Raw genomic sequence first — 27,909 nt, forward strand, 5'->3', positions numbered from 1 at the left:
GGAGGAATTTGCACATGGCTCCTTCTGTCAGACAGAATACTCTGATTCTCCATAAGGAAAATTCATTAAATTTTAAATTCACACTGAGAATATGATAATGCTATTCCATTGCTGTGGGCATAATTTTTCTTTCTCATAAATAACTGTTAGGAATTTACTTTAAAACTAGCACATATATTCCCCAAAGCTATAGCTGATTGATAATTGTGCTGATGAGAAGATGCAATTTGGAGATTAACTATACAGCATAATGTTGTGGTTCCTTCTAATACTTTCTTTTTTTTTCCCCCCTCTTTCTAATGCCATACTATAAGAATATGATGAGGTGAAACTTTTTGAAACATCGTTATAACAAGGCTATTGGAGGGAGACGATTTCTTGGGTTAAATGAAAGCTTTTTCTTCTAAAGACCTTAATATCTTTCTGAAAAGACCCCCTCTAATTTCTTACCCCTCAAAGTGATACAGATCCCTGTGTTAGATTCAGGTTGATCAGGCATTCACTTTACCTGCCCCTTGTTCATGATTGAAATCAGCTAAATGAGCATAGATGCTACATGGGGTTCATTGTTCTTTGGTGTGATAGACCCTTTAAAATCCAGAGGATCAAATATAACAAAACCGATTAATTTTGCTTGAATCTGAGCACATATCACCAAGTTCAAAACTTAATGACTGAGTAACTCAATGAAATTGAATCCCTTTCCCCCCCTCTTTTCACAGTCATCTTACTCCCAGTTACTGGCAGCTACATGCCTTACAAAGCTTGTATCGCGCACAAATAACCCTCTACCATTGGAACAACGAATAGATATTCGTAAGTAGAGAGTTGTCTTTTCTCTCATAGAGAAATTAGTTTGTTTAGGGGTGTGCTAGTAATCATTAAACTTAGGTTGCTTGTTTGATAATGTTCTGAAATTGCTAAGCATACAAAATATCTAGAATCCGGTTTCTATCCAGATTTGGGACTTGTAAAGAGGTATAATTGCTTCTAGGTAAAGCCTGAGTCATCCCTTTTGTTGTCAGAAGGTTTCTTTCCTTCAATCTTTACTGTCACTAATAACTCAGAGGAACACTGTTAAGGATTTTGAGTTCTCTGCAGACCATGTTATTTAACTATCTGGGGGTAGATTCAAGGCTGCCTTACTTCAGATTCTTCATTGTGACAAGTATAAAATGCTGAGTTGGAAAGCCTACAGATCTTAAATTGAAAGTCCCATTTCTCAGTAGTATGAAGATTTAAGGGAGTATAAGGTAAATAGTTCAACTTTACCACTTCTTGGACATGTCGCACCTTTAGAGATGTACACCGTTCTGCGGCAGAACCTTCCATGATGTAGATTATTTCTGTTTTATAGGGAACTATGTGCTCAACTACCTTGCCACTCGGCCAAAGTTGGCTACTTTTGTGACACAAGCCCTTATTCAGTTATATGCCAGAATCACAAAACTGGGCTGGTTTGACTGTCAGAAGGATGACTATGTCTTCAGAAATGCAATCACAGATGTCACAAGGTTTTTACAGGTATGATGTATACACTTAATGGAATAAAAATAGATGAAGCAATATATGTTTACTTACATTTTAATATGTGGAATTATTTGGTACATTTTATTCTCTTATGTACCAAATTCTTAACATGTCTTGGCTTTACAGGTCAGCACAAACCCTACTTCATTCTTTCTAATGCTTACATACTATTCCAGTTTAACTCTTATAGGTGGAATGTAGTTAGTTTCTATATTTTGACTGTTAGCTAAATACCACAATGAATATCCTTGTCTGTGTCTGTGTGTATACATCTTGTCCTACTTTGAGTTAAATGTGTCTGTGAGGTAAATTCCTAGCTTTTGGTTTTTTGCATGTGGGGGGGTTGTTTTGTTTTGTTTTTCTTTTTAGGGTTGTGCCTGCAGTGTGTGGAAGTTCCCAGGCTAGGTGTCGAATTGGAGCTGTAGCTGCAGGCCTACACCACAGCCAAGGCAACAGTGGACCCTAAACCCACTGAGTAAGGCTTATAGCATCCTCATGACAACTGCGTCAGGTTCTTAACCCACTGAGCCACAATGGGAACTCCTCTTAGCCTTTGAATTATTCAGTCAGGGGGATGTGTGTATTTTTCCAATTTCATAGTTTAAAAAAATTAGTATCCTAGCATTTGAGTTATGAATGAGATGGAACAAATTTTCATATGCTAATTTACTTCTTGTTTTTGTGTGAACTTTCTATTTATGTCTTTGGTGCATTTATCAGATTCTCTGCCTTTTTCTTGTATACAGTCTCTCTGTAAATTATGTTACATGTTCATTTGTCCCTTATCTTAAATGTGATTTGCCAGTTTCTCTTTCTGCAATATGTATGGTATAATGCTTATGGGGGTTTTGGGTTTTGGTTTTATTTATTTATTTATTTGGTCTTTTTAGGGCCTTACCTGCAGCATATGCAAGTTCCCAGGCTAGGGGTCAAATCAGCTATATCCACCAGCCTACACCACAGCCACAGCAAGGTGGGATCTGAGCTGCGTCTGTGACCTATACTTCAGCTCACAGCAACACCAGATCCTTAACCCACTGAGTGAGGCCAGGGATCAATCCCGAATCCTCATGGATGCTAGTCAGTTTTGTTACCACTGAACCGCAACCTTGAACTCTAACTTGCGGGTATTTTTTAAAGTACAAAAGGTCTCAATTTTGATGAAGTCAGCTTTAGGAGTCTTCTTTGACAGCAGTTAGGTTTTATATCCTGCAAAGCAACAATTTTAAACTATGATTTCTTGCTACCTTGCTTAGGCAGGTTTTTTTGTTTTTTGGTTTTGTTTTGCCTTTTTTTTTTTTTTTTTTTTTTTTTTTTTTTTTTTTTTTTGCCTTTTCTAGGGCCGCTCCTGCGGCATATGGAAGTTCCCAGGCTAGGGGTCTAATCAGAGCTGTAGCCACCAGCCTATGCCAGAGCCACAGCAACGCAGGATCCGAGCCGCATCTGCGACCTAACAGCTCATGGCAACGCCGGATCCTTAACCCACTGATCAAGGGCAGGGACCGAACCCGCAACCTCATGGTTCCTAGTCGGATTCGTTAACCACTGAGCCACGACGGGAATTCCTAGGCGGTTTTAATAGCAACACAGGACTCTGTTATTTCAAAAGTATAACTTACATTCTGAATGCTGAAATCAAGCTGCACAGGCCAACTCTTTTTGCCTTATGTTTTGTTTTGCTTTGTTTTGTTTGAACCAGGATAGTGTTGAATACTGCATCATTGGCGTCACAATTTTATCTCAGCTAACCAATGAAATTAATCAAGTAAGTGCTACAGCCTTCCTCATTGAAGTAAGTGCCATATTTTTTCTTAGTATTGGTGTTTTCTGCTGTGTGTGGGATGATCTTTTTTGGCAGTTGTGTGCTTCTGCGGTAAGTCATTAATGCACTTTTGAGACAAAATAGTTCCATTGATTTTTCCTCTGTAAGTGCAGTCTACCTCACTCTTTTTGTCCTGATCCACTCCTGTCTTCAGAATATTTTATCCTCTCATCTCAGCTTTCCTCAGTGGTATTAATGTTCATTGTTAGCAATGAGAGCAGTGGTCCTAAGTCAGAACTTTAATGAAACAGGTAACTTTGTTGATGGAAGAGTAAGGCGACATGAAACCAGCATCATTGATGTGCCCCTTCTCTCCCCCTTTTTTCCTTTTTTTCTTTTTGTCTATTTTAGGGCCGCACCCAAGACATATGTAGGTTCCCAGGCTAGGGGTCGAATCGGAGCTGAAGCCACCGGCCTACGCCACGGCCACAGCAACATGGGATCCGAGCCGCATCTGCGACCTGCATCACAGCCCACGGTAATGCCGGATCCTTAACCCACTGAGCGAGGCCAGGGATTGAACCTGCGTCCTCATGGATGCTAATCGGGTTCGTTAACTGCTGAGCCACAACAGGAACCACCCCTTCTTTCTTATTGTAATTTAATGTGTTTTTATAATCATTTAGAAATCAATTCCTGTGTGCCATTATTAAAGATTTTGTTGATAATCTTTTCAGAATGCATGTAATATTCTGCTAAATACCAAATAGTTTTTTAAACCAAAAATTGATGTCACAGATTACTACAGAGGAAACACCAGTGGCTTTCTTTTGCTCTGGCTATTATTTTTTAGTCGTTTACTTTTGTATCCAGCTAAAATGTTATGATTATTAAACAGGCCACTATTAACACTAATTGTAACACCTCGCCCTTCAGTTGTCAGCTATTAATTACATGGCATCACTGTTGCTATGGCTCATATTTATGCAGACATTTTTATTAACTCTGAAAATTTTTAACCATGACTTGATACTATCTTAAATGCATTAGCTTATAGCCTTTTAAAGTCTGGAGTCTATATTTTGTTCTGTCACATGCAGTCCCCATTGTGGTTGGTAATTATCAGAATAATAATAGCCTACAGTTTTGAGATATTTCTGTATGACAGGCACCATTCTAAGCATTTTACTTAGATTAACTAATTTTAGCCTCACAATAGTCCTGTGAGGTAGGAACTGTGGTTATTCCATTTTCTAGTCAAGGAAACTGAGGCAGATAAAGGTGAAATAATTTGCCTGCAATATCACAGTTACCAGACAACAGTATATGAATTCAAACCCACGCAGTCTTATCCCAGAGCCTATGCACTTAATAACTAATTTATTATTTAACCACTATTACCTTTGTAGTAGGAGAGCACAAATTAACTAAATACAGAAATTACGGAGTTAATACTCTCCTCTTTGAAACTTGGCTCTACAGAATCCATCAATATTGGTATTTTTTAAAATCTTTTCAAAATTTTATTTGTCTTAAGGAATAGTCTTAAGGAATAGTAGAAATGTGTCCGACATATTTAAGATGTAATTAGTCTCTGTATTATGATCAGCATAACGGATTATATATAGCATCTGGTATATAATCTAGTATTACTTTATTATCTAAGATATTTATGATAACACAGTGACACTGAAGCTAAAATCAGAATATTTTGAACCTCTGTATAACTTAATTTTCCATTGTTTTGTGTTGGCCTATCAGATTCAAATCAGAAAGCATGTTTCTGGAGTTCCCGTCGTGGCTCAGCAGAAACAAATCCGACTAGGAACCATGAGGTTGCAGGTTCAATCCCTGGCCTCGATCAGTGGGTTAAGGATCCAGCGTTGCTGTGAGCTGTGGTGTAGGTTGCAGACACGGCTTGGATCCCGCATTGCTGTGGTTCTGGCGTAGGCTGCCATCTACAGCTCCAATTTGACCCCTGGCCTGGGAACCTCCATATGCAGCCCTAAAAAGCAAAAAAAAAAAAAGAAAGAAAGCATGTTTCTGTTACCAATTTCTATTTGAACTTAGGAAATAAAATCAGCAGGGTGGTGGTGGGATGGGTCCCATAACTTAGTTGTCTATCAGAAACCTTGCTGCATTTTTTGTTACTGCACCGAAAGCCAAATGAACTCCCTCCTGGTTGAATTGACCAGTGTGTAGAAGAGATTTAAGCTTTCAGTCACCACCACTCAGTTGACGTGCTCACTTCTGTAGCATGGAGTACATGTCGAAATAGGTTAGAGAAGGAAGAGAGTATTACCGGCCGTTGCCATTTAGTTAATGACTGTTTTGGTAGAAGATTGGTGGTAACTTCAGCTCTGACTGGGTTGTTTTCCAAAACTGCGGCCTTGCTACTGTCTGGTTTTGAGACTAAGCCACAGTACAACATGATAGTAATTATTAGCAATGTTTTCCAACAATTCGTTCCATTTTACCTTCCTAAGTGCAGGGAAAATTAAAACTTGCCGGTGGAAGTACTCACCCCTCCTTCTGTCTTCCCTCTGTGTATTGAAAAAACATGATATCCTGGCTAGCTGTTTGCAACTTATTATCACTTGCATTCTCTCACTAAATATTATTATATAATATAAATTTTTAACATCTATTTTGGGAGAGTTCCTATCGTGAGGAAGCGGGTTTGGCCCCTGGCCTCACTCAGTGGGTTAAGGATCTGGCGTTGCCGTGAGCTGTGGTGTAGGTCGCAGACGCGGCTCAGATCCTGAGTTGCTGTGGTTCTGCCATTGGCTGGCAACTATAGCTCTGATTGAACCCCTAGCCTGGAACCTCTGTATGCCGTGTGTGAGGCCCTAAAAGACAAAAAGACTAAAATAAATAAATAAATAAATAAAATGTATTTTGGTATTTGTGTTAGTTTTATTGAAAATCTTGTTTATTTGCATTCTACATGAAAAAAATTTTTCTTTGCAATTAATTCTAAAACTTGCACTGGTTTCTTTTTCTGCACAGGCAGACACCACCCATCCTTTAACCAAGCACAGAAAAATAGCCTCTTCTTTCCGAGATTCATCATTATTTGATATCTTCACACTTTCCTGCAATTTACTAAAACAGGTGAGATTGTAAGTTGGGTTCTCCCTCCAAGTTCCTTGTGAAAGGATGAGAATAAGTGGGGACCTGTTAGCTGTCAGCTCTTCACTGACCCCCATGAGAAGTTACGCACCACCTCCTTAATCCTCATCACCAAGTAATACCTCTGTCCAAGATGTTGAAGAAACTTGCCAGACAAAGAGAAAGAATTGAGATTTCCCCATTTCACTTCTGTTCCCCTACGTAAAGAGCAGTAAGTGAACACTTAGCTCATGCTCTTGTCTTAAAGGAACAAAGTTTGAGATTTTTGTTGTTGACTTTTTTTATATTCACATAAAATCTTCCTATATGGAGTAAAAGCATCTTAGTTTTACGGTGTTTGGATTCTCAGTGCTCTGAAAGCAGGCTGAGACTGCATTGTTAGTGTACTAAAACTAGGCCGGCTTCCCTGTCCCCTGCTGAGTTACAGGCAGCAAATAAACAAGCAACATCTGTAAGGATAAGTAGATTTTGAGTTTTTAACATCCGTTTAGATTTCATAACCTGAAGGAGGAGACACTATAGCATAAGGAAATTGCCTGTTTTAAAATAGAAAGTTGGTGTTTTGATTCATTTATGGATAGACCTGAACTGAGACATGTTAACCAGTGAGTTTGACACATTTATAAGAATGTTTGGATGCTTTGTCCCTATAGAAAGGCAAATGGAATTAGCCTCTGGCTTTTTGTTCATTTGGGGTTTTTTAATTGTTGTTTTCTTGTTCTTGTTCTCATTTTCCAATATGTCTCAATTTTAGTGTTAGAAGCAAGTTTGGATTTTTCTTTTGTCCTGGTTAATGATGTCCATCTTTTCCCTCAGCTATGTAGTTTTACTTCAGAATTCCCCAAAAGTCCTCAGTTTTGGCAAGCTGCCTCGCAAAAGCTGTTGTACCCCCTAGAGGGAAAAAGCTTTTGAGAAAACAGGATTGAATTCTGTGATTCTATCAAAAACAATTAACCAGCCAGTCACTGAGGTCACCGCTGGTATAAATTTGACTTTGATAGACACCATAGCTCTAGACTACCATTGAGCTATAGGCAGAGATACTGCTGATGAATAAGTACAATTCAGTGGTGATTTTGTTTTAATTTTAGTTTGAAAAATTTTTGTTGATGCTGGAAATAGTAATGTTAAAAAGAGGAAGGAAGATAGGGCAGGGTATACTAGAACTCCCTCCAGAGTTTAGTCCTGTCCCTGTCTAGAAACAACAAGGGTCTCCAGGAGTTCCCATTGTGGCGCAGTGGAAATGAATCTGATCCGTATCCGTGGGGATGTGGGTTCTATCCCTGGCCTCGCTCAGTGGGTCAGGATCCAGCCTTGCTGTGAGCCGTGGTGTAGGTCTCAGATGTAGCTCCAATACAGTGTGGCTGTGGCTGTGGTGTAGGCTGGCAGCTGTAGCTCTGATTCAACCCCTAACCTGGAAACCTCCATGTGCCACTGGTGCAGCCCTTTAAAAAGTTAAAAAAGGATCTCCATGCAAATGAAGTAACCATATATGGCCACAATGTCGACAGTGTGTGAAGAGTAAGTGTCAAAGGGGCATTTCTTTAAATACCAGCTTCCTGTTTTTATAGTAGAAATGTTTTAATAGTAAAAAAGGAGCTAGGATTTTCATCATGACATTAAGATGGTGGAAGTGCAGCGTCTTTCAGGAGAGAATCATCTCTTGACTATGTTGAAATATCGTCTTCCTTTTCTGGCTGAGCAGCTTTCCTGTGAGTCCAGTAGCAAGCTTGGAAGAGAGGAGTGGTTGGCGTTCATTATGTGGTCATTTTTTACAGGCTTCAGGAAAGAATCTGAACTTGAATGATGAAAGTCAGCATGGCTTGCTGATGCAACTGCTTAAACTCACTCATAACTGCCTAAACTTTGATTTCATCGGCACTTCTACTGATGAGTCCTCGGATGACCTGTGCACGGTACAGATTCCCACCAGCTGGAGATCAGGTAATGCGGTGGCACCGTCTGAAGCAGACCAGACCGTTGCTCCACTCTACTTGGCATCTGCAGGCGGTCCAAGGAACCTCTAGCAATTCCCTTGGTTGCCCTTAGAGAAAACTTAGAATGTCGCTATGGGTCTTTACAAAGTCAGGGAGAAACTGGGAGGAATCTTACAGATCCCCTTATGGGTAGAACTCTGGGCTTCTGACAAATGTGAGTTTGACCTTGCATTGATCACCTAGAGACCTCTGATATCTTACTCATTTGAGGGAATTTCTAGCTTTAAAAAAACAAAATCAAATAAAAGAAACTTGTACTTGCTTTTGTGTTCCTAAGGATAAAAATTCTTACTGTGAAAAGAGTCCTGATTGCCTTAAATTGTTTGAGAATCAGAAGAATGCAAATGTTTGTTGGAGCTAAAAACTAGTGCTTTTCTAATTAAAAAAAAAGGAAAGTAAAAAGCCCATATTAGCTTATCACTTCAAAGGAAATAAACATTCTATAAGATAAGAAAGTAGGGGAGTTCCCGTCATGGCGCAGTGGTTAACGAATCCTACTAGGAACCATGAGGTTGCTGGTTCGATCCCTGGCCTTGCTCAGTGGGTTGACAATCCGGCGTTGCCGTGAGCTGTGGTGTAGGTCGCAGACGCTGATCAGATCCCACGTTGCTGTTGCTGTGGCTCTGGAGTAGGCTGGAAGCTACAGCTCCAATTAGACCCCTAGCCTGGGAACCTCCATATGCCAAGGGAGGGGCCCAAGAAATGGCAAAAAGAGAAAAAAAAAAGATAAGAAAGTAGGAAGATAACGCTCCTTGATGAATGCACAGCACTGAGATATGCCAGTTGCGTGGTGCAGACATACTCAGTAAAGTGCTCTTTTGTCTTTCCAGCATTCTTAGATTCTTCAACTCTGCAGCTGTTTTTTGACCTGTATCATTCCATCCCTCCTTCATTTTCACCTCTGGTAAGTCAGGACTACAGTTTCTATTTCTAGACGGTAGCAATGGTGAATGAGTCTTATATTCATTTTGTTGCACAAAATCATAGAAGAGGAGTTTCTGTTGTGGTGCAGTGGAAACGAATCCGACCAGTATTCATGAGGATGCTGGTTTGGTCCCTGGCCTCACTCAGTGGGTTAGGGATCTGGCATTGCCGTGACCTGTGGTGAAGATCACAGATGCATCTCAGATTGTAACTTGCTGTGGCTGTGATGTAGGCTAGCAGCTGCAGCTTTGATTCAACCCCAGGCCTGGGAACCTCCATATGCCACGGGTGTGGCCTTAAAACCCCCACCCCCGCCAGAAAAAAGAAATACGAGGGTAGGTTATCTAGTTTTTTGAGGTAAAGCTTGTTGCCTAAAGGTACTCACAGTGAGTCTTAGTTCCTTTTAAATTGTTCCTATCTAATGACAAATTGCTGCAGATGTCAAGCTCTTTTGGTCTCCTCTTGTATCTGACTTTATTCTCTATCTCAGATTACCACAAGCTACAGTGTGGGGAATTCACCCTATATGATCTAGTTGAAGTCTGTCAAAACTAAGAAAATTTCTGAAAATTCCTCAGGCATATGTTACATAAGTGATAAATGGAAGCTACATTGGGAAGGCAAATTTGCATACTTTTTTATCTGGAATAGCTTTTGAAAGCTCTCAGGAATGCTGCATTTCTCCTTAAAGCAATAATTAACCTCCTTAAATCTCAACATTCATTCAGGTCCTAAAAGACATTGATCTGGTATTTCAGATTTTGGTGTAAAATACTGTTGTACAAAACATATTATGCTGTGGCTGTGGTGTAGGCTGGCAGCTGCAGCTCCAATTCAACCCCTAGCCGGGAATTTCCATATGCCACACCTATGGGCCCTAAAAGCAAAAATTTTTAAAAATTTAAAAAACAAAGAAAATGCAGTGAAATAAATGGATGCTCTGCATGGTGTTTCTGGAGTAGACTACTTTCCTGGTCATTGTAGTACTTTTCCAAATTAATGTAGACCATCACTTTAGCAGAAAAATGAATTTGTGTTGTTTGCATCATTAAGTTTACCTCAGGAAAAGGTAGCACACTCAAGAGGGGTATCAATGAAAGGATGATTTGCAAAGGGGTAGGCAAAATGAATGGACTCCAACAAGGGGTGGTGACATACACCCCTTGGGGCTGGCAGTCATGGGGAGCTCAGGGAACAAGGGAGGGACACCCTAGAGGGAGGCACAGCTATGGCTTTAGGGAGGGCTATCCAACGAGATAGAGAAGCTGCCAGCCATGGCTCTGCCGGGGGTACCCCTGCGCTTGGTCTCCTGCTGGTATTTTCCAGTGGGCAGAGCCAACAGGAGGCAAGAAGGCAAGGGATCGTGGCTGTTAGTCAACAGAGGTTAGGTTCCTAGGGAACATCAGAGTGAAGATGGGCAGAAAATAGATCTGAAGGGGGAAGCAGGATATAAATATCTAGCACAGTGGGGAAGGGGGGAAATATCTTCATTATAAAGCCTGTTTTCTTCAGGGCACAGTTAACTAGTTGTTATGATCAACCTGGAGCTAATGCTCTTTTATTTTTCTTTTAGCTGTTTCAGATATCCTAAGTTACAACCCTCCTTAATCTTTTTTACATCATAATAACAGTAGCAGGGTTTGAAAGAACAGAATTAGTGTCATACGTAAAGAATATTTGTAGCAGGGGAAAGGGTAATGAAAAGAGCTGTACTATCTTTTTAATCATTTGTGTTTGGGTGGTGCCCTGCTTTAGGTATTATCCTGCTTAGTACAGATTGCCTCAGTTAGAAGATCCTTGTTCAACAATGCAGAGAGGGCCAAGTTTCTCTCTCACCTTGTTGATGGTGTTAAACGAATACTGGAAAATCCACAGGTGAGGTTTTTGAGAATTTATTTGTGTGTGTTTGTGTGTGTGTCAGAGAGAGAGAGAGAGAGAGAGAGAGAGAGAGAGAGAATGAGATTAGTGTATGCCTATCTGTTACGATTCAGAAGAAAATCCATCTAGGGATCGTACTCAGCAGAAATCCTAGAAAACAGGTCATCATGCCATCTTTCAGAAGATTTATACAGCAGAAATTGATGGAACATTATGAATCAACTATAATTTAAAATTAAAAACCAAAAAGATTAAAGTGAATCTATATTACTAGATAGTGGTCACCCAAAAGAGGAGCCTGTGTCTCTCTAGTTTCAGGAATGTAGGAGTTGTGGGAAGGAAACACTTTGAAGGAAAATCAGGAGAGAGCTAGTTATTTTTCCCAAATAAATTAAGAATGTGAAGTTTGGAGTTCCCGTCATGATGCAGTGGTTAACGAATCTGACTAGCATCCAAGAGGACAAAGGTTTGATCCCTGGCCTCACTCAGTGGGTTAAGGATCCGGTGTTGCCGTGAGCTGTAGTGTAGGTTGCCTCAGATCCTTTGTGGCTGTGGCTGTGGCGTAGGCCAGTGGCTACAGCTCTGATATGATCCCATCGGTGTAGCTGTAGTGTAGTGTAGCCTCGGATCCTGCGTGTCTGTGGCTGTGGCGTAGGCCAGTGGCTACAGCTCCGATAAGACCCCTAGCCTGGGAACATATGCCAAGGTTGCAGCCCTAAAAAGCAAACGAAAAAAAAAAGAATCTGAAGTTTGGTTTTTGTTTTCATTTTTTGACTATACATTATTTACCTAAGTGTATAAGGCTAATTTTAGGTGGGAAGGGAGGTATTTCTCATCAGATATTAATTCCATAACTCAGTTGCCCTTTTTGTCTTTTTCAGGCCCAAAGATTTAGTTACTACCTGCTTTTTTAAAGTGTTACTTCTCCATACTAGGAAATGTCATAAAAGCAGTTCACTTAATATACTCAGTTCTGTCCCTCTTTCTGAAAATTTGTTTGTTCTGTCAACAAATTATGTGGAGCCACCTACCATGTGCCAGGGATTCAATGGTGGCCAAAACTAAATCTGCCCTCCTTCTCTGATAGAAGAGGACATGTGTAAGGAAACAAATGTGCTGGTGTAATGCAAACAGTTCAGAAGTGTTTGATAGAAGTATATAATAAAATACCTATGCTAATATAAGAATAAAGTTATTATATTTAATAAAATATGTGAAATACTTGTGTGACTTTGCCACTACAATGGTAAATCGGACAGATGTGAGAATGAAAATTTCTTTGCTTTTCATTTGATCAGTGGGAAGCACACAGACCAGTCACATCTTAGATCGTGCTCCTTTTCTGCCATTGATCAACTTTACAACCCTGGCAAAGCAGTGTGATCCTTCTGGCCTTGTTTCAGACTCTTGCGGTTTCAGCTAATAATCCCATCTCCCAGGATGATGTTATAGGCAGATGAGATTGTAGACGTGACCTTTCCTTTTAAAAGCAACTTTTGTACAAACGTGTGGTTCTGAATGATGTCCTGCAGCTCAGAAGTTCAAGCAGATCCCCCTCTCACGCCATTCCAGATGTCATTCAGGAAGAAGTATAGCGAGTCACATTTTACATTTTATTTTCCTCCCTGTGTTGTCACCAGAGTTTATTAGACCCAAACAATTACCATGAGTTTTGCAGACTACTGGCCCGATTGAAGAGTAACTATCAACTGGGAGAATTAGTAAAGGTGGAAAACTACCCTGAGGTCATCCGATTGATAGCTAACTTCACAGTGACCAGCCTACAGGTTTGTCTTTGGTTGCTTGTCTCTTTCTTCCTAAACATTGGCCCCTCTTCTCTTGCTCACTGGTTTTATTTAACTGTCTAAGAATTTTTTTCCCTTGGCAAAAGTGAATATAAGTATAGGGTAACTTTGCAAGAATGGTTACCATTGCAGCCTGCTCATTTGCCTTACAAAAATTCAAGGAGTATGTTTAGAGGAACGTGAGGGAATTGTTAAGAGTAATATTTAGATTCAAGGCAGGGAGGATTCCCTCATAGTCCCCGAAAAAGGCAAGATTGGAACAGGGAACTAGACAGAAGAATGAAGAGTCAGAGTCCTCTTTTTCTTAGTCATGTGTAGGGCAGTGGTTCTCAAAGTTTATGGCTTACATAAAATCTTCTGGGGAGCTTTGTCCTACCCCCATAAATTCTGGGTCACTTGGTCCAAGGTGAAGCCTCAGCGTCTCTATTTCTAATGAGCTTTCCACAAGGTTTCAAATGCATACTAATGTTTGAAAGCTGCTTATGCATCCAGCTCAGACACTCATTGGGTGTCTAATCTCTGAAATACCAGTGAACACATTAGAGTAGTTGCCATGTACAGAACAAAGTTTATCCTTTTTTTTTTTTTTTTTTAAAGTCTCTGTCCTTTGTGTCAAGTGGTGTGGGACTAGTGTATTGTGTACAAAAATGAGAACTATGTTTCCTGCTCTTTTGGTTTTCTGTAGCACTGGGAATTTGCCCCAAACAGTGTGCACTATCTCCTGAGCTTGTGGCAGCGGCTGGCAGCCTCTGTGCCATACGTGAAAGCCACAGAGCCCCACATGCTGGAAACTTATACTCCTGAGGTCACCAAAGCCTACATCACATCCCGTTTGGAATCTGTGCACATCATACTGAGGTAAGGAAACTGGGGCAGCCTCCGTCTGTCGCCACAAGTGACCTAGAGTCTGACTTGCCAGAGGTCAGACACCCAGTTGGCGAAGGAGTTCTAGATATGAGTCTTATTGGAGCTTATACCGTAATGGCCTTTTTTTCATGCCAGCACGGTAGCTGATGAGAGCATGAGGTCAGAGTCTTTCTGTTTGACATCCTGTTTGTGCCCCTTCTTCTCCAGCCACAGCAGCATCTTTGAATACAAACTACATCAGGATAGTGTTTATCCTTGCCACTGATTTCCTTTAAAGAGGAAAGGAACATTATAAGCTATAGCTGACCACAGTTTTATAATGTATAAAATATAGGTGCTTAATGTGAACTTCTAAAGAAAAAAATGGATAAATAAGCTATGCAATCAAGAGCTTGCTAAAGATATGAGAAGTCCAGGCAGCTGATCACTGACTGCATTACATTGACACATGGTTTCTATCTTCCTTGACTGCTAACTGGACCAGAAACCTACTGTAACTAAAGAAATGTCAGACCTTTTCAGAAATGGCCTATGTAAAATGAAGTAATGCTTTGTATAAGGACCTTTCTTGTATATTTTTTCATTGACTATTTCTCAAGGGAGTTTACTTGGACTCTGAAAATCTGGAGTTTCTTAATTTGTTTAGAGTGAAGTACATTTAATTGTCAGAAGAGTTATAGTCTCAACTGTTTATGGCTTGGATCATTTCAAAATCAGAGTGAAGCCCACTGGAAGGCATTACTGTGTTAGTGGCATAGTTTCTATTCCTGGCTTAGGAAGGTTAATAACTGGCTTCCATGAGGCCATGTTGGGCAGTGGTTACATGTGTGGGCTCCGGACCCAGATAGCCAGTTAACAGCTGTGTACCCTTGGGAAAGGTTATAATGAGGATTGAGTTACTATGTCTTGGCCTAGTGTGTGGACCATGGTAAACATACAACAGTTCTCTTGGTTGTAGTGGTTATGCTGCAGTTGGGTTGTCATACTATAATGTTACAGTAGTTAGAGAGCTTACAATATGGTGATTTTAAGTCTAGGAGCCAATAGATGAGGCAAGACCTGGTTAGATCCATTTGTAGTTCTGAAATCTAAGACACGAATCTTAAATTTTCTCATGAGCTTGACACAAAACTCATTTGGTGGTAAAACTTGATGTGCTGATGTTAGACCATTGATAGTTGGTTTTTTTTTTAATTTTATTTAGTATGACTACTCATAATATTTGTACATTTTGCTGCAGGAATACTGTATTTGACATGCTACAGCCCATAGAGTGTTCACATTACATAGCGCCTCCCTAAAATCTGAAGATTTCTGAATTCTAAAACATATCTGGTCAAAATGGCCTCACACAGGGGATGGGATACTTGTAGCCCCAAAGTTTACTGTAGTCAGGAACAAATGGAAGGCTGAGACCAAGAGCTTTTAGGGGTGAGCAGCATAGGCCTGAGAGGATCACAGTAGACGAATATTAAGGGACTGGGACTGGAAAGATCGGACACCAGCAGGTAGAGCACACCTGCGGGATGCTCATGCTGGGTCGAGACCTCTGCCTTCCAGCTGCTTTTACCTCCCTCCCTTGGTAAGAAGACATGCTGGGATGTGGGCCTCCACGATTAGATGGGGTGGCTAAATGGAGAAGGGGAGCCACTGTGATGGGGAGTCAGGAGGCGTATTTTGAGAGTGCTTCTTCCCTCTTCTCTTGGGAGTAGAGATGGACTGGAAGACCCCCTGGAGGATACAGGGCTGGTCCAGCAGCAGTTGGACCAGCTGTCCACAATCGGGCGCTGTGAGTACGAGAAGACGTGTGCGCTGCTTGTGCAGCTGTTTGACCAGTCTGCCCAGTCCTATCAGGAGCTGCTCCAGAGCGCCAGCGCGAGCCCCATGGACATCGCGGTGCAGGAGGGTGAGTGGACACGGATGCCGCCTGGAAGAGGGTACTCGAAGCACCCTTTCACTTGTTGCCACCTCTCTTTTTCCCCTTCCCCCCACAAGAAGATTTCTGCCATCATCAGTTAGTGCCACATACATAGGAGACTTTGATAACACAAGCCACAGAGAACTAGGGAAGAGCAGCTGAAATCATATCTGCAGTGGGTGTGTTTAACTTTCAGAAAGTGCTGCACTAAAAATGATGACCCCGTCTCAGAGGGGCACCTTGGTTGTCTAATGAAGTTTCCCCTTGGCGTCACCCTCAACAGAGCAGAGGAGTAGCCGTACTCTGGGACAGCAGTCAGACTTCATGGCTTTTTCAGTGTTCTTAGATTAAGGAAGTTCATAGTAAGAAATGAACTTCACGGTGAAGAATTTCTTGATGAAATGATTGCTGGAGGTGACACTGAGGGGTCTTCTTCCTGTTGCAGGAAGGCTGACGTGGCTGGTGTACATCATCGGGGCAGTAATCGGGGGCCGGGTCTCTTTTGCCAGCACTGATGAGCAAGATGCCATGGATGGCGAGCTTGTCTGTCGGTAAGTGCCCCACAGAGGCTTCCTGTTTCACCGCTTCAACCCTCCACCCACTTTGGGGTTCTGAGACCATGGGAACGGGGCATGCTTCTGTTAGTGCTTTTCTCCCCATTTATGGAATATAGTCTTACGAAGCTGATGGCCTGTGAAAATAAGGGGCTGAGCAGCAAGGACTTTGCCTGCAATCCTTCCTAGAAGACCATTTGCAGTAATTCAGCAAGGAAATGATGGATACAGAATTAGGAGTATTAGGATACAGAGTGGAGAGTAGCTTTTAGTTCTCTTTAAGTGCAGTATCTCAAAGTTAATGAAATATGGACTGCTTTTGCCTTACTAGAGTAAGTCTAAAGGAAATTGTGGGTCTTCAAGTATCCCCAAGATGAAATTACAGAATTTCTTCAGCCTTTCAAAGCTCTTAACCATACACTTTTCTACCTACAGGATTTCAGGTTATTTTGTGTCTGTGTGATTCTCATCTTACTAAAAATCTGTGATTTCTAAAACTTTACCTAACAGAAAAATAAAAAGGCAGGATTTTTTTAATAGCCTGGCACAGAGGTTCTCAAACCTTTTCTTCAGGACTCTTTACTTTCTTTAAAAGGATTGAGGCCAGGAGTTCCTGTCGTGGCGCAGCGGAAACAAATCTGACTAGTATCCATGAGGATGTGGGTTCAATCCCTGGCCTCGCTCAGTGGGTTAAGGATCCAGTGTTGCTGTTGCTGTAAGCTGTGCTGTAAGCTGACAGCTACAGCTCCAATTCAGCCCCTACCCTGGGAACTTCCATATGCCTCAGGTGCAGCCCTTAAAAGCATAAATAAATAAATAAATAAAATTGAGGCCCTCAAAGAGCTTCTGTTTATATGAGTATCTATTGATATTTTTTGTTAAAATGTAAAACTGAGACGTTTTAAAAATATTTGCTAATTCATTTAAAAATAACAATAAGCCCGGGAGTTCCCGTTGTGACTCAGCAGGTTATGACCCCGACTGGTATCCATGATGATACAGGTGTGATCTCTGGCCTCTCTCGGTGGGTTAAAGATGGGGCATTGCTGAAAGCTGCAGCATAGGTCACAGATCCTGTGTTGCTATGTCTGTGGTGTAGGCCGGCAGCTGCATATCCGATTTGACTCTTAGCCTGGGCATTTCCATATGCCACAGGGACAGCCCTAAAAAGCAAAAAACAAAAACAATAAGCCCATTCCATGTCAACTTATATGATGTTGTTTTTAATAACTATTTTTTCAGAAGAAATTAATGAGAAAAATGGCTTTGTTTTCATATCTGCCGTAGTAGTAGTCAGCTGGATTATTCTCTTCTCTGCTTCTGAGTCAGTCTGTGATGATATACTCCTTGTATCCTCTGAAAAACCCCACTGCCCCATTATGGGAGAATTCAGATGAAAGAGCAAATAATGTTTTAGTATTTTTATGAAAATGGTTTTGTGACCTTGCAGAGCACTGCTACCCTAAAGGGTTCTAAACTTTTAGATGCTCTCTTTAGAGATAAACACATTTTAACGTGATGCCTTAGAATGTATTGGTCCCCAGACATTTCGGTCCAGAATTTTTATTCTAATTCTGAAAGTCCCTATTTGTTTCTACCCCCACTTTATTTATCTGATGCCCATCTGCACTTAGGTGCTTTAATATTGACAGACGTCTTGAAGAGTTGAACAAAGGTTTGATAAGGATGAAGTCTATTACCTTTCTGATTCTGTAGCCTGGTGTGATACTGTGTGTGTCGTAATGTAACTTGAATTTAGACAGTGTCTTGTGTACTGGTTCTCAGCTTGTGTGTTACAACACAGAGACTGAGTCTAATTCAATCAAGATGTCACAAATAGTTTGTTAAATACTTTCACACTGTCAGAATCTCACATGACTCACTTTAGTAATGTCACTCTTGTTCATTCAGCATTCACTCACTTGCATTCCAGTGTGCTTTCTTTTGGGGGGATGGGCGCAAGGAAAGGGGATGAAGTCACAGGTAGCATATCTGCTCTTGGTCCCTGGAAGTGTTACCTGCCTGGGAACATCATCCTTCACGTGTCTCCTTTCCTCTTCTGGTTCCATGAGGAAAAAAAGATTGAGAACCACTGGCTTAGTCAGTCTCCCTCATTCTACAGATGAGGAACTGGGGCTGAGGAAATAAATAAATTGCTTTACTCAAGTTCTCACAGAAGTTTCAAAGATGACGGTTATTGCCTGTACTAGTGTTTTTTCCACTATTTTAAAGCAATTACAGGTTCTGCCTTCATCTACAGTCTCAGGAGACTGGACGTTTTAGACATCCAGCTAGTCACTCATATTCTGTGACTCCTGTGGGGCAGAAATGGAGAATTTGTTTTCTCAGCAGAGCAGAGCCCGCTTTTCCAACGGGGTGGGTGAGGAGGGCACCATGGGACTGTTTCAGGGTAGATTGATTTTCTGTACCGACCGGGATATCTTGCTGTTGAGAGAATCGTTGCTCTTCTTCCTCTAGGGTGCTCCAGCTGATGAACCTAACAGACTCGCGCTTGGCTCAGGCGGGTAATGAGAAACTAGAACTGGCTATGCTGAGCTTCTTTGAACAGTTTCGTAAGATCTACATTGGGGACCAGGTGCAGAAATCCTCTAAGGTAATAGACTCTCCACTGCTCCATTTAGTTCTTATTCCTGCTTGTGGAGTTTCTAATTAAGAGAAATGGCTGATAACAGTTTGGATACAATCTCCAGACTTTATGTATCAGGATAATCCAAATGTTTCCTCTTAGTCTGTAGAATCAGGGGAGACATGTCAAAGAATTGGGTCCATTTTTATAGGACTTTATGTGCTTAATAAACAGCCAGTCAAAATATTTGTTGCTTGGAGTTCCCTGGTAACCTAGCGGCCTCGTCACGGCAGTGGCTCAGGTTCAGTCCCTGGCCTGGGAAATTTTGTGTGCCACAGGCATAGCCAAAAAAATAAAAAATAAAAACGTCTGTTGATCTCCCCCAAATCGGCAATTCTCAGTCTCTCTACATGAATTGATATGCAGAATGGCAGGTTTTGACAGTCTTTTTGTAATTTCAGGGTTGAAGGGGGACCAGTAAGATAGCTCAGCATCTCTCAAGTGTTTAGTGATACTTAGAAACTAGCTCTAGTTCATTCCTTCTGTAACAACTTGCCCCGGCATCTTGTCCATTTTCTTCTTGCATCTGCCCTCCTGAATGAGGACAAAGACAGTGTTGGGATGTGATTTTTCTAATCCATATTTTCTGGTTACTTTCTCTTCCCTAAACACACCACCAGCTGTACCGGCGCCTCTCAGAAGTTCTTGGCCTGAATGACGAGACCATGGTCCTCAGCGTCTTCATCGGAAAAATGTAAGTGTTTGGGCTTGCCATCAGCAAGAGTCCCTTGCAGTCCTGTTGCAACTGTAAAATGTGATCTTGGCATTGTGCTACCAGTGCCTTGGTATTCCAGCATTGATCGTTTGCGTCAGAAAATTGTGCATTTGAGTGTGTGACAAGCTGTGCTTAGAGATATGGCCCGGCCCCAGAGCATTCCAGGCTTGTACAGGCAAGGATTTGATTTTGTTCCTGCGGAATCTCATCTGCAGCCTTTGGAATCACAGGTGAAGCCCTGTGGTGGCATTAGCACAACGGACCTTCCTCCCCAGTGATCAGTGCTCAGGCTCCCACCAGATCACCCTGCTGCCAGGATGCCCAGAGGGGGCATTCACTTTCTGGTGCTGATGTCCGCTAGGTGTGCCCCCCAGGAGGAAAGCCCCACTTGAACATGAGCTTACGCCTCTCCAACAGCATCACACCCTTGGAGAGTCTTGAATTTCCAAAATCTGGTGCTATTATTTGAATTGTCATCAAAGTTGGAGCTCCTCATTGGCCCTTTTTTGGTTCTTTTTTTTTTTTTTTTTTTTTCTTTTCTTTTCTTTTCTTTCTTTCTTTTTTTTTTAAAAAAAGTTATACCCCTTTGTTTACATGTCCCCCTTTTTAGGAGCTCACTTTATCAAAGCACACCCAAGAAGCCCGATATATTACCCAGGGCTATGTGCAGTGTGACGTTTTGCCCTCATCCAACCGTCCCAAACCTAAACACTCATGAGCTGGTTAATAATTTAAGATGACAAAAGCAAAGGGGGTCTAAAGGACTCTGCCAGCCAAGAATCCAGAAGCAAGGGCTACTAGAATTCTGCAGCTGACAGTGGATGGTGCAGGTGCAGAATTGCATACGTCTGCATGTTATCACTGCCGCAGAAATCTCTTACCCTTGCTGCAGAAATCAGCCCTGGAGTGCCCCAGAATTCCAAGGGCCTGGGTATGGGCCAGTGTAGCTTTGGAACCAAGTAGTGAAGATTATCTGAAGGATAATTTTTCTAGTCAACCAAATGTAAGTACAGAGATTTTATACCCATTTTTTGTGGTTGTGATGTCTGTGAATTGGTGATGCAGATGTGTGGTGATTCTTGATGGATGATTTTCTTCTTCTCCCAACCCTCAAGGACACCAGGCATATCAAAAGCGTCTCCTGCTTTTTTTTTTTCTTTTTGTTCTCCAGCATCACCAACCTGAAGTACTGGGGCCGCTGTGAACCAATCACCTCCAAGACACTACAGCTTCTTAATGACCTCTCCATTGGATATCCTTTTCCAAGCCGGCTTCTGGGCAGAGCAGGAACTGGGGAGTGGACCTGGGGTGCCACAGAAATCATGGCCTCCTGCCGTTTCCACTTTAATTTAGCTTTATGTACACTTAAGTATCTCCTGTTCTCCTAGGGAACCAAAGGCAATACCCACATAGAATTCCAGACCCTAAAAATGAGCCAATAGCTAATAGTCTAATAGTCTACCACAGATTTATTCCTGGCAGTCTCTTAAGATCCAGAAATACCCAGTAGGTCCGTCTGATAGCATAGGTGGCACCAAAGTCCATCTGGATTGTCTATCAGCCTTTTGGTAGAAACAGCCTGATTACAAGCTTTGCAATAAAAGTAGTCACTACACTTCCTTTCGAGTTGATCTGCTGTAAAGGTTGAGTTGTTCTAAGACAGCCTTTGGCAACCAGAAGTCTGCAAGAGAAATAAGCCCTATAAAGATTATTCAAGTGACTTTTTTCTTAACTCTCCCAAAGGTACATAGCTCATTCCATCTAAATGCATAGGAGAGAGGTTAATTCCCCACACGGTGGAGCCTTAGGCAGGCTTTGGGGCCGAATTTTCTCTTCGAAGCCTCATTGAGAAAAGCTCTTCTAGCATCATCATGATTCTTGGGAACTGCTGAGTATTATCTATTTTCTTACACATGGGAGTTTGGTATGGGTATCTCATTGATCAGTTAAATACTGTTTAGAAGAGAACACAGTTTTTTCCCATTTGGCAGTGCCGTCCTCAAATGGTTAAGAAAAATACATTATTGGGGTATGGAACTCAGTAGATAAAGGAATTGTCCTTTGTCCTAGAAGATTCTCATCCTGCAGTAAAGATCCCTAGTTGGCATCACATTTTCCTTGACCTTCTTCCTTTGCCTTTACATACAGTAGTGTAAGGAAACTAGTGAAGCTGAGTGCAGTGCAGTTCATGCTGAACAATCACACGGTGAGTGATTGAGCCCCTCGTCCTGGCTCTGCTCCCCAGACAGCCCCACATGCCACCTCAGCACATAAAGGAGATGTTTACATTGAGTTCCTTGGTGCTGTTGCCACCCAAGACTCCCATCACTGCCAGGTTACACTCTCTGTCAGAGCTGTTCTTTGGGATCCAGATAAATCACTGAATTATGGTAAAGTCGCCTACTATTATTCATACTAAGATAAATTATTAGGTAACAATAACGATAATTAAAAAAAAATTTTTTTTTAATATCCCTCATACCCTTAAAGAATGATGATATAGCCATTAGCTTGAAAGGGCTCGGAAATTCTAAAATTACTGGCTTGCATTCTGCCTTTAACCATGTTTTTATCGTTTAAACTTGTTTTCTTTTTTTCAATAGAGCGAGCACTTTTCATTTTTGGGTATTAACAATCAGTCCAACCTGACAGACATGCGTTGTCGAACTACCTTCTACACAGCACTTGGGCGTCTCCTCATGGTGGATTTAGGTACTGCAACAAATCCTAGAGGCTTCTAAAGTAATCTGGCACTGTTCTAAATTTTTACTTGAGGATAGAAAACTAGATGTGGGGGAGGTCTTTGATGTTGTATCAACAGTAACAAAACTCTGAAATAGCAGTCTGCTTTCACCAAGCACACATCATGTTTTCGGGGTCCCTGTTGCTGGAAGAGAGTAACAGTATGCATCTGAAGTTTTCATCTGATGTGTAGTGGTTTTGAAATTCTATTCATAAATCTCATCTGTAAAATAAAGGAATTGAAGAGTAAGATTCCTAAATGCCTCTTGTTGGCCAGGTAACCCCTCCTCCTGCATTGAGGTGCAACCCACCAGAGACAGATGGCCAGCACTGGCACATGTGAACCAGGAGAGCTTAGCACCGTTCTAGCTGTGGCTGTGATGTTAGCAGTTTGGGATCAGTTTATAACCTGAAGCTTAATAGTGTCATAATTTTTAGCTATTTAAATTTAACCCCACTAAAATTATATTATAAAACCTATATTTATGGAAGATTACCAAAAGGAAAAAAGAAAAGCCTCCACAAGCACCTGATTCAAGTATGAGTCTCATCCAGTCTCACCAGACTCAGTCCTTTCTCAACTGACTACAATTCTCACTAAGGAAAAATAAATAAGTAACAGAGTACCTTGTACACATGAGAATCTCTGATGTTGAAGCTCAATGTCAGAAAAAATAAGGGCATCCCTGAACTAGATAATTTCTGTTGTGATTTTTCTAATTTAAAAGTTGTTTCTATATGCCCATTTTATTCTGAAATTACAATTAATACCTATTGGGATAATGAAGGGACCCTTCTGAATTATCCTCAGGTCTGCACATCTTTCATACCATCTTGTTTTCCATGCATACGTAACCTTGCGTTTTTTTATATTGGGGTCACACCCTGGGTTGTTTTCTTTACAGGAGAGGATGAAGACCAGTATGAGCAGTTCATGCTGCCACTCACAGCAGCGTTTGAGGCTGTGGCCCAGATGTTCAGCACTAATAGTTTCAACGAGCAAGAGGCAAAGGTGAGTCCTTTACCCACTGACCTATCAGTTTCTGGTTGAGGGCGGTCCCTGAGAGACTAAACTGGGTGTCACTGCAGAAAATAGCACTTGGCCGTAAGTTTCCAGTGATTTAGCTTTTTATTCAATCTCTTGGACTCCAGGGATTTTGAAGGAGAAGAACCAATGTAGGTTTACAAACTATTTTTATGTTAAAGTATGTTCTTAAACAGCCTTGAGGATTTTTTGTCTTAAGTTTTCAAATGTATTAGCATAAAGTTTTTTGTTTTCTCATTGCCTTTTTAATCACTATGGTACATTTACTTATGTCCCTTTTTCATTTTTAATACTGCTTTTAGTGCTCTCTTTTTTTTCTAGATCAGACCTGTTTTCTCGTAATAATCTTTGCCCCACCAAAAAATTTTTTTTCTCTCTTTTTTTTTTTTCCTCTTTTGTCTTGGGCTCATTTTTTATCTGTATTTTCTGTTTGATTCATTTCTTCTCTTAATCTTTATTGTCATACATTCTCCTTGGGGTTATTCTGTTGTTGTAACTTAACTTTTCAGCCTTTCTTTTCTAATATGTGATCATTTAACAGTGTTCCTCCAAGTGTATTATTCCACGAGCGGTGGTTGGTTTGTTTAAATTAGGGTAAAAAACAGGAGTCCCCGTCGTGGCACAGTGGTTAATAAGTCCGACTAGGAACCATGAGGTTGCAGGTTTGATCCCTGGCCTTGCTCAGCAGGTTAAGGATCCGGCATTGCTGTGAGCTGTGGTGTAGGTTGCAGACGCGGCTCGGATCCTGCGTTGCTGTGGCTGTGACATAGGCTTGGCAGCTACAGCTTCAATTAGACCCCTAGCCTGGGAACCTCCATATACCACGGGAGCGGCCCTAGAAAAGGCAAAAAGGCAAAAATAAATAAATAAAATAGAACTTAACCATCTTAGCCATTTTTAAAAAATTTTTTGTAGTTGATTCAGAATGTATTGTAGTTGATTCCATTCAAAAATTATGTTGCTATGATTCAGTTTTTCATTTTTTTTCCCATATGGTTTATCACAGGATACTGAATATACATCCCTGTGTTAGACAGTAAGACCTTGTTATTCATCTCGTGTATAACAGATGCATCTGCTAACCCCAAACCCCCAGTCTTAGGCATTGTTAAGTGAGCAGTTTAGCAGCATTAAGTATATTCACATTGTTGTGAAACAAATCTCCAGAATCCACACGTTTTATTATGTAACATTTTCGTTATCGTTCAGATTTTTGTATTTTCTAATTTCCATTAAGATTTCTTCTTTGACCTTTGAGTCATTTAATGGGTTTATGAATTTCCATATATATGGAATTTTTAAGTTACCTTTAGTTATTGATTTCTGGCTCAGAATTATCATTGCTTTGTTTTTGCTTTCCTCATCTTTTTACTTTATGCACACCTGCTCTCCTTATCTCTATATATCCCTGAACCAAAACCAGAAAACACTAGGCTATTAATATTTATAGGACTTTTTTACAGTGTTCATAAATGACACTGACACTGAATTTTAGAGCCACCAAATAGCCTGGGGTATTGCCCCTCCCCCACCCCAATGCCAGGCTTTACCTGACATTCTGAAGTTCTTTTTCATCCTTAAAAAGCTTCTAGTTTTCTCTCCAAATTAGCAAAGAAGTTAGAAAGCAACACCATTTGTCCAACTCTCCCCCCTCTTTTTTTTTTGGCCACAGCAGTGGAAGTGCCCAATAACCTAACCACTAGACAAGGGAACTCCCACAACTCTCTTCTCTCTACCCCAGTGTTCTGCAATCTGAGATGAGTACCACTCAAAGCTAAGGTTAATGTGGAACATCAGTAACAGGCTGGAGTATCAACCACTATGGAGGATTGCTGAGGGCTCTCAGTGAATTTCCCCCATCACGTTACTTCCATACAAAGCAAGTAAAGTTAATGACAAGAACCAGCTTGGCCATGAACAACAGTGTTACCATATCTTTGTCGTGCCTCATATAACAAGTTTTTAGATTGCCCACATCTTACTTAAAATTGAGTTTAGGAATAAAACTATTTGTTTAAAACTGGCTAGTGGCAGAAATGTAGAGTTTTTGACAAATGAATCAGAATGTTCAAATGTGCTACCTCCTTGAGCCTGCTGGTGACTTAATGCTTTAAAAATTGACTATTCAGAGCCCACTTAAGAAAGCATTGGATTTGGGAGTTCCCATTGTGGCGCAGTGGTTAATGAACCTGACTAGGAACCATGAGGTTGCAGGTTTGATCCCTGGCCTTGCTCAGTGGGTTAAGGATTCGGCGTTGCCATGAGCTGTGGAGTAGGTCGCAGATGCGGCTCGGATCCCCGTTGCTCTGGCTCTGGCGTAGGCCAGGGCTACAGCTCCGATTAGACCCCTAACCTGGGAACCTCCATATGCCACGGGAGCGGCCCTGGAAAAGGCAAAAAGACAAAAAAAAAAAAGAAAGCATTGGATTTGGAGTCTTGGTATTATAAGTCCTAATGCTGGCCCTCTTGTTACCTACCAGCACGAGTGTCGGCAAGTTATTTGAGCTCATTGGGCGGCAGGCTCTTTTTCTGTAAGAGTGTGGTATTAGTACTTTACACTTCCAAGATCGGACCCTTCAGTCTTATTTCGCTACACTTCAGCCAGAGGGCAGGTACCTTGTAGACTCTCAGCCTCCTCCTGGCAGGGTCTGCACTTGAGTTCCTTTGGTGCTGGCACCTTTGTAATGAGATGTGGTACCAGACCTTTAGGAGTATGGCTCTCTCCCTCCCCTTGTGTGGATGTTTTTTGCCTTTTTGTTGCTGTTGTTGTGCTCCCCCTCTTGAATAAGCTTCTTTGCTTTTCTGCTTTTTAAATATGATTTATCACATTAATGTCTGAAAATTTTAGCCTCTATTTTTGCTGTGATGGGCCAGGAACCACCTCTTTTTCTTGGCATAATAAGCTTCCAAAACTAATTATCCAAGTGAAAAGATTTTAATGGAAGAAATCAGTTCAGAATATTTGAGAAGGCATATTTGTTGATTGAGGGGAGGAAGCATTTGATTACAGATAGGTGCAGCCCCCATCAGGTGTTTATAGGTTTGATTTTCCTTCTATTTTTAACTTTATTTTTTGCCTTCTACTACAGAGAACTCTAGTTGGCCTAGTGAGAGACCTGAGAGGGATAGCTTTCGCCTTCAATGCCAAGACCAGCTTCATGATGCTGTTCGAATGGATGTATCCTAACTCATACTAGGGGCATACCACAGCAAGCCTTAACTGGAGTGCGTAGGGGTGGTGGAGTCATCAGGGAAGGAGGGGAAAGGAATTGTGAGGCAAGGAAGGTGAAGGGTTGCTCAGAAGTCCTGCCGTATGTCCTGTAAGCTGTCATTCCATAGTGGTCTACGATGCTCCAATGGCGTAATGCTGCCTGCTCTGGGCTCTGAGATTGGGAAATGGGTGAGGCAGCTTTTCAGTTTCTCTTTTAGGGTCCCATTATAAATGTTACGTGTGAATTTTGCCATACTTAGGAAAAACAGACTTTTCAATCTACTTTTTTAAAAAGAAAAAGGCAGCTCACTAGGAATTAGAACTAACCTTAAAACTTCATAATCTTGAACAAATCACTTCCAATCTAAGCACCTCTGTTTCTCAAATAGTGGCGTAAAGGAAAGAGCTGATAGCCTCTCATAAGTGGTAAGAGGAAAAATAACTATAGAATACATTGTGCTTCTTAGGAGAAAGACATTATGTCAATTACAGTGTGTCATTAGATGCCTCTTACAAGTTAAAGGATACATATTGGATACATATTCACTTTAGCACCTTCTGGTTAGAAAAACTCTAAGATTAGCAAGCAAGAGACAGGAAACTAGAGAACTGTAATTTGGCAATTTGTGCTTGACCAGTAGTGAGAAATTACTTTCAAATCTGTACCTTCTGGATGCAGAATTCCTCCTTAGCTTTTCATCTGCAGCTATCCATCCTACATGCCAATTCTCCAGCGGGCAATTGAGCTGTGGTACCATGATCCAGCCTGTACCACACCTGTGCTCAAGCTGATGGCTGAATTGGTTCATAATAGGTAAGTGGAGAGATTTTCAAAGGGCACGATGCCCTTTTATCCAAGAAATCCCTGAGATAATTTACCTTTACCTAGCATTTTCAGCAGATTATAGAAGATAATTGAGTTCACTACTGTCAAAACTTGAAAACCTCTAAAATATTATATATATTTTTATTTGTTTGAGAGAACAGCATCCCCAGCCACACAAAGCCATAGCTGCTTGCAGGAAATAAGTCACTTTTAAAAAGAGTCTCAAGAGGGGAGTTCCTGTCGTGGTGCAGCGGAAACGAATCCGATTAGGAACCATGAAGTTTCGGGTTCGATCCCTGGCCTCCCTCAGTGGGTTAGGGACAGCATTGCCGAGAGCTGTGGTGTAGGTCACAGAC

General features: G+C 41.3%; 1 protein-coding gene across 10 annotated transcripts in view; it reads left to right on the plus strand.

Annotated features, from left to right (window-relative positions):
• Positions 1-27,909, plus strand: part of XPO7 (exportin 7) — a 92,264-nt gene that overhangs the window by 54,469 nt on the left and 9,886 nt on the right. For 3 of the 10 annotated variants that reach the window (XM_084997575.1, XM_084997577.1, XM_013990257.3), the window contains exons 3-21: positions 723-816; positions 1,358-1,524; positions 3,230-3,322; positions 6,302-6,406; positions 8,203-8,368; positions 9,252-9,325; positions 11,101-11,220; positions 12,864-13,010; positions 13,714-13,886; positions 15,608-15,801; positions 16,259-16,364; positions 18,846-18,981; positions 19,635-19,708; positions 20,901-20,981; positions 21,872-21,935; positions 22,333-22,441; positions 23,377-23,483; positions 26,606-26,694; positions 27,434-27,541. In XM_084997575.1, coding sequence (XP_084853701.1) covers positions 723-816; positions 1,358-1,524; positions 3,230-3,322; positions 6,302-6,406; positions 8,203-8,368; positions 9,252-9,325; positions 11,101-11,220; positions 12,864-13,010; positions 13,714-13,886; positions 15,608-15,801; positions 16,259-16,364; positions 18,846-18,981; positions 19,635-19,708; positions 20,901-20,981; positions 21,872-21,935; positions 22,333-22,441; positions 23,377-23,483; positions 26,606-26,694; positions 27,434-27,541 — 2,207 coding nt within the window. Of the gene's footprint in view, positions 1-722; positions 817-1,357; positions 1,525-3,229; positions 3,723-6,110; positions 6,407-8,202; positions 8,369-9,251; positions 9,326-11,100; positions 11,221-12,863; positions 13,011-13,713; positions 13,887-15,607; positions 15,802-16,258; positions 16,365-18,845; positions 18,982-19,634; positions 19,709-20,621; positions 20,757-20,900; positions 20,982-21,871; positions 21,936-22,332; positions 22,442-23,376; positions 23,484-26,605; positions 26,695-27,433; positions 27,542-27,909 lie in introns of those variants that run through there. The other 7 variants (XM_021073572.2, XM_084997576.1, XM_013990258.3 and 4 more) reach the window with 4 other exon arrangements.

The sequence above is a fragment of the Sus scrofa genome, chromosome 14 (genome assembly GCF_054392235.1).
Source record: "Sus scrofa isolate SSC_HxYL_T2T_F1_AM1 chromosome 14, Sscrofa_HxYL_maternal_Yorkshire_Landrace_v2.0, whole genome shotgun sequence".
Classification (NCBI taxonomy): domain Eukaryota; kingdom Metazoa; phylum Chordata; class Mammalia; order Artiodactyla; family Suidae; genus Sus; species Sus scrofa.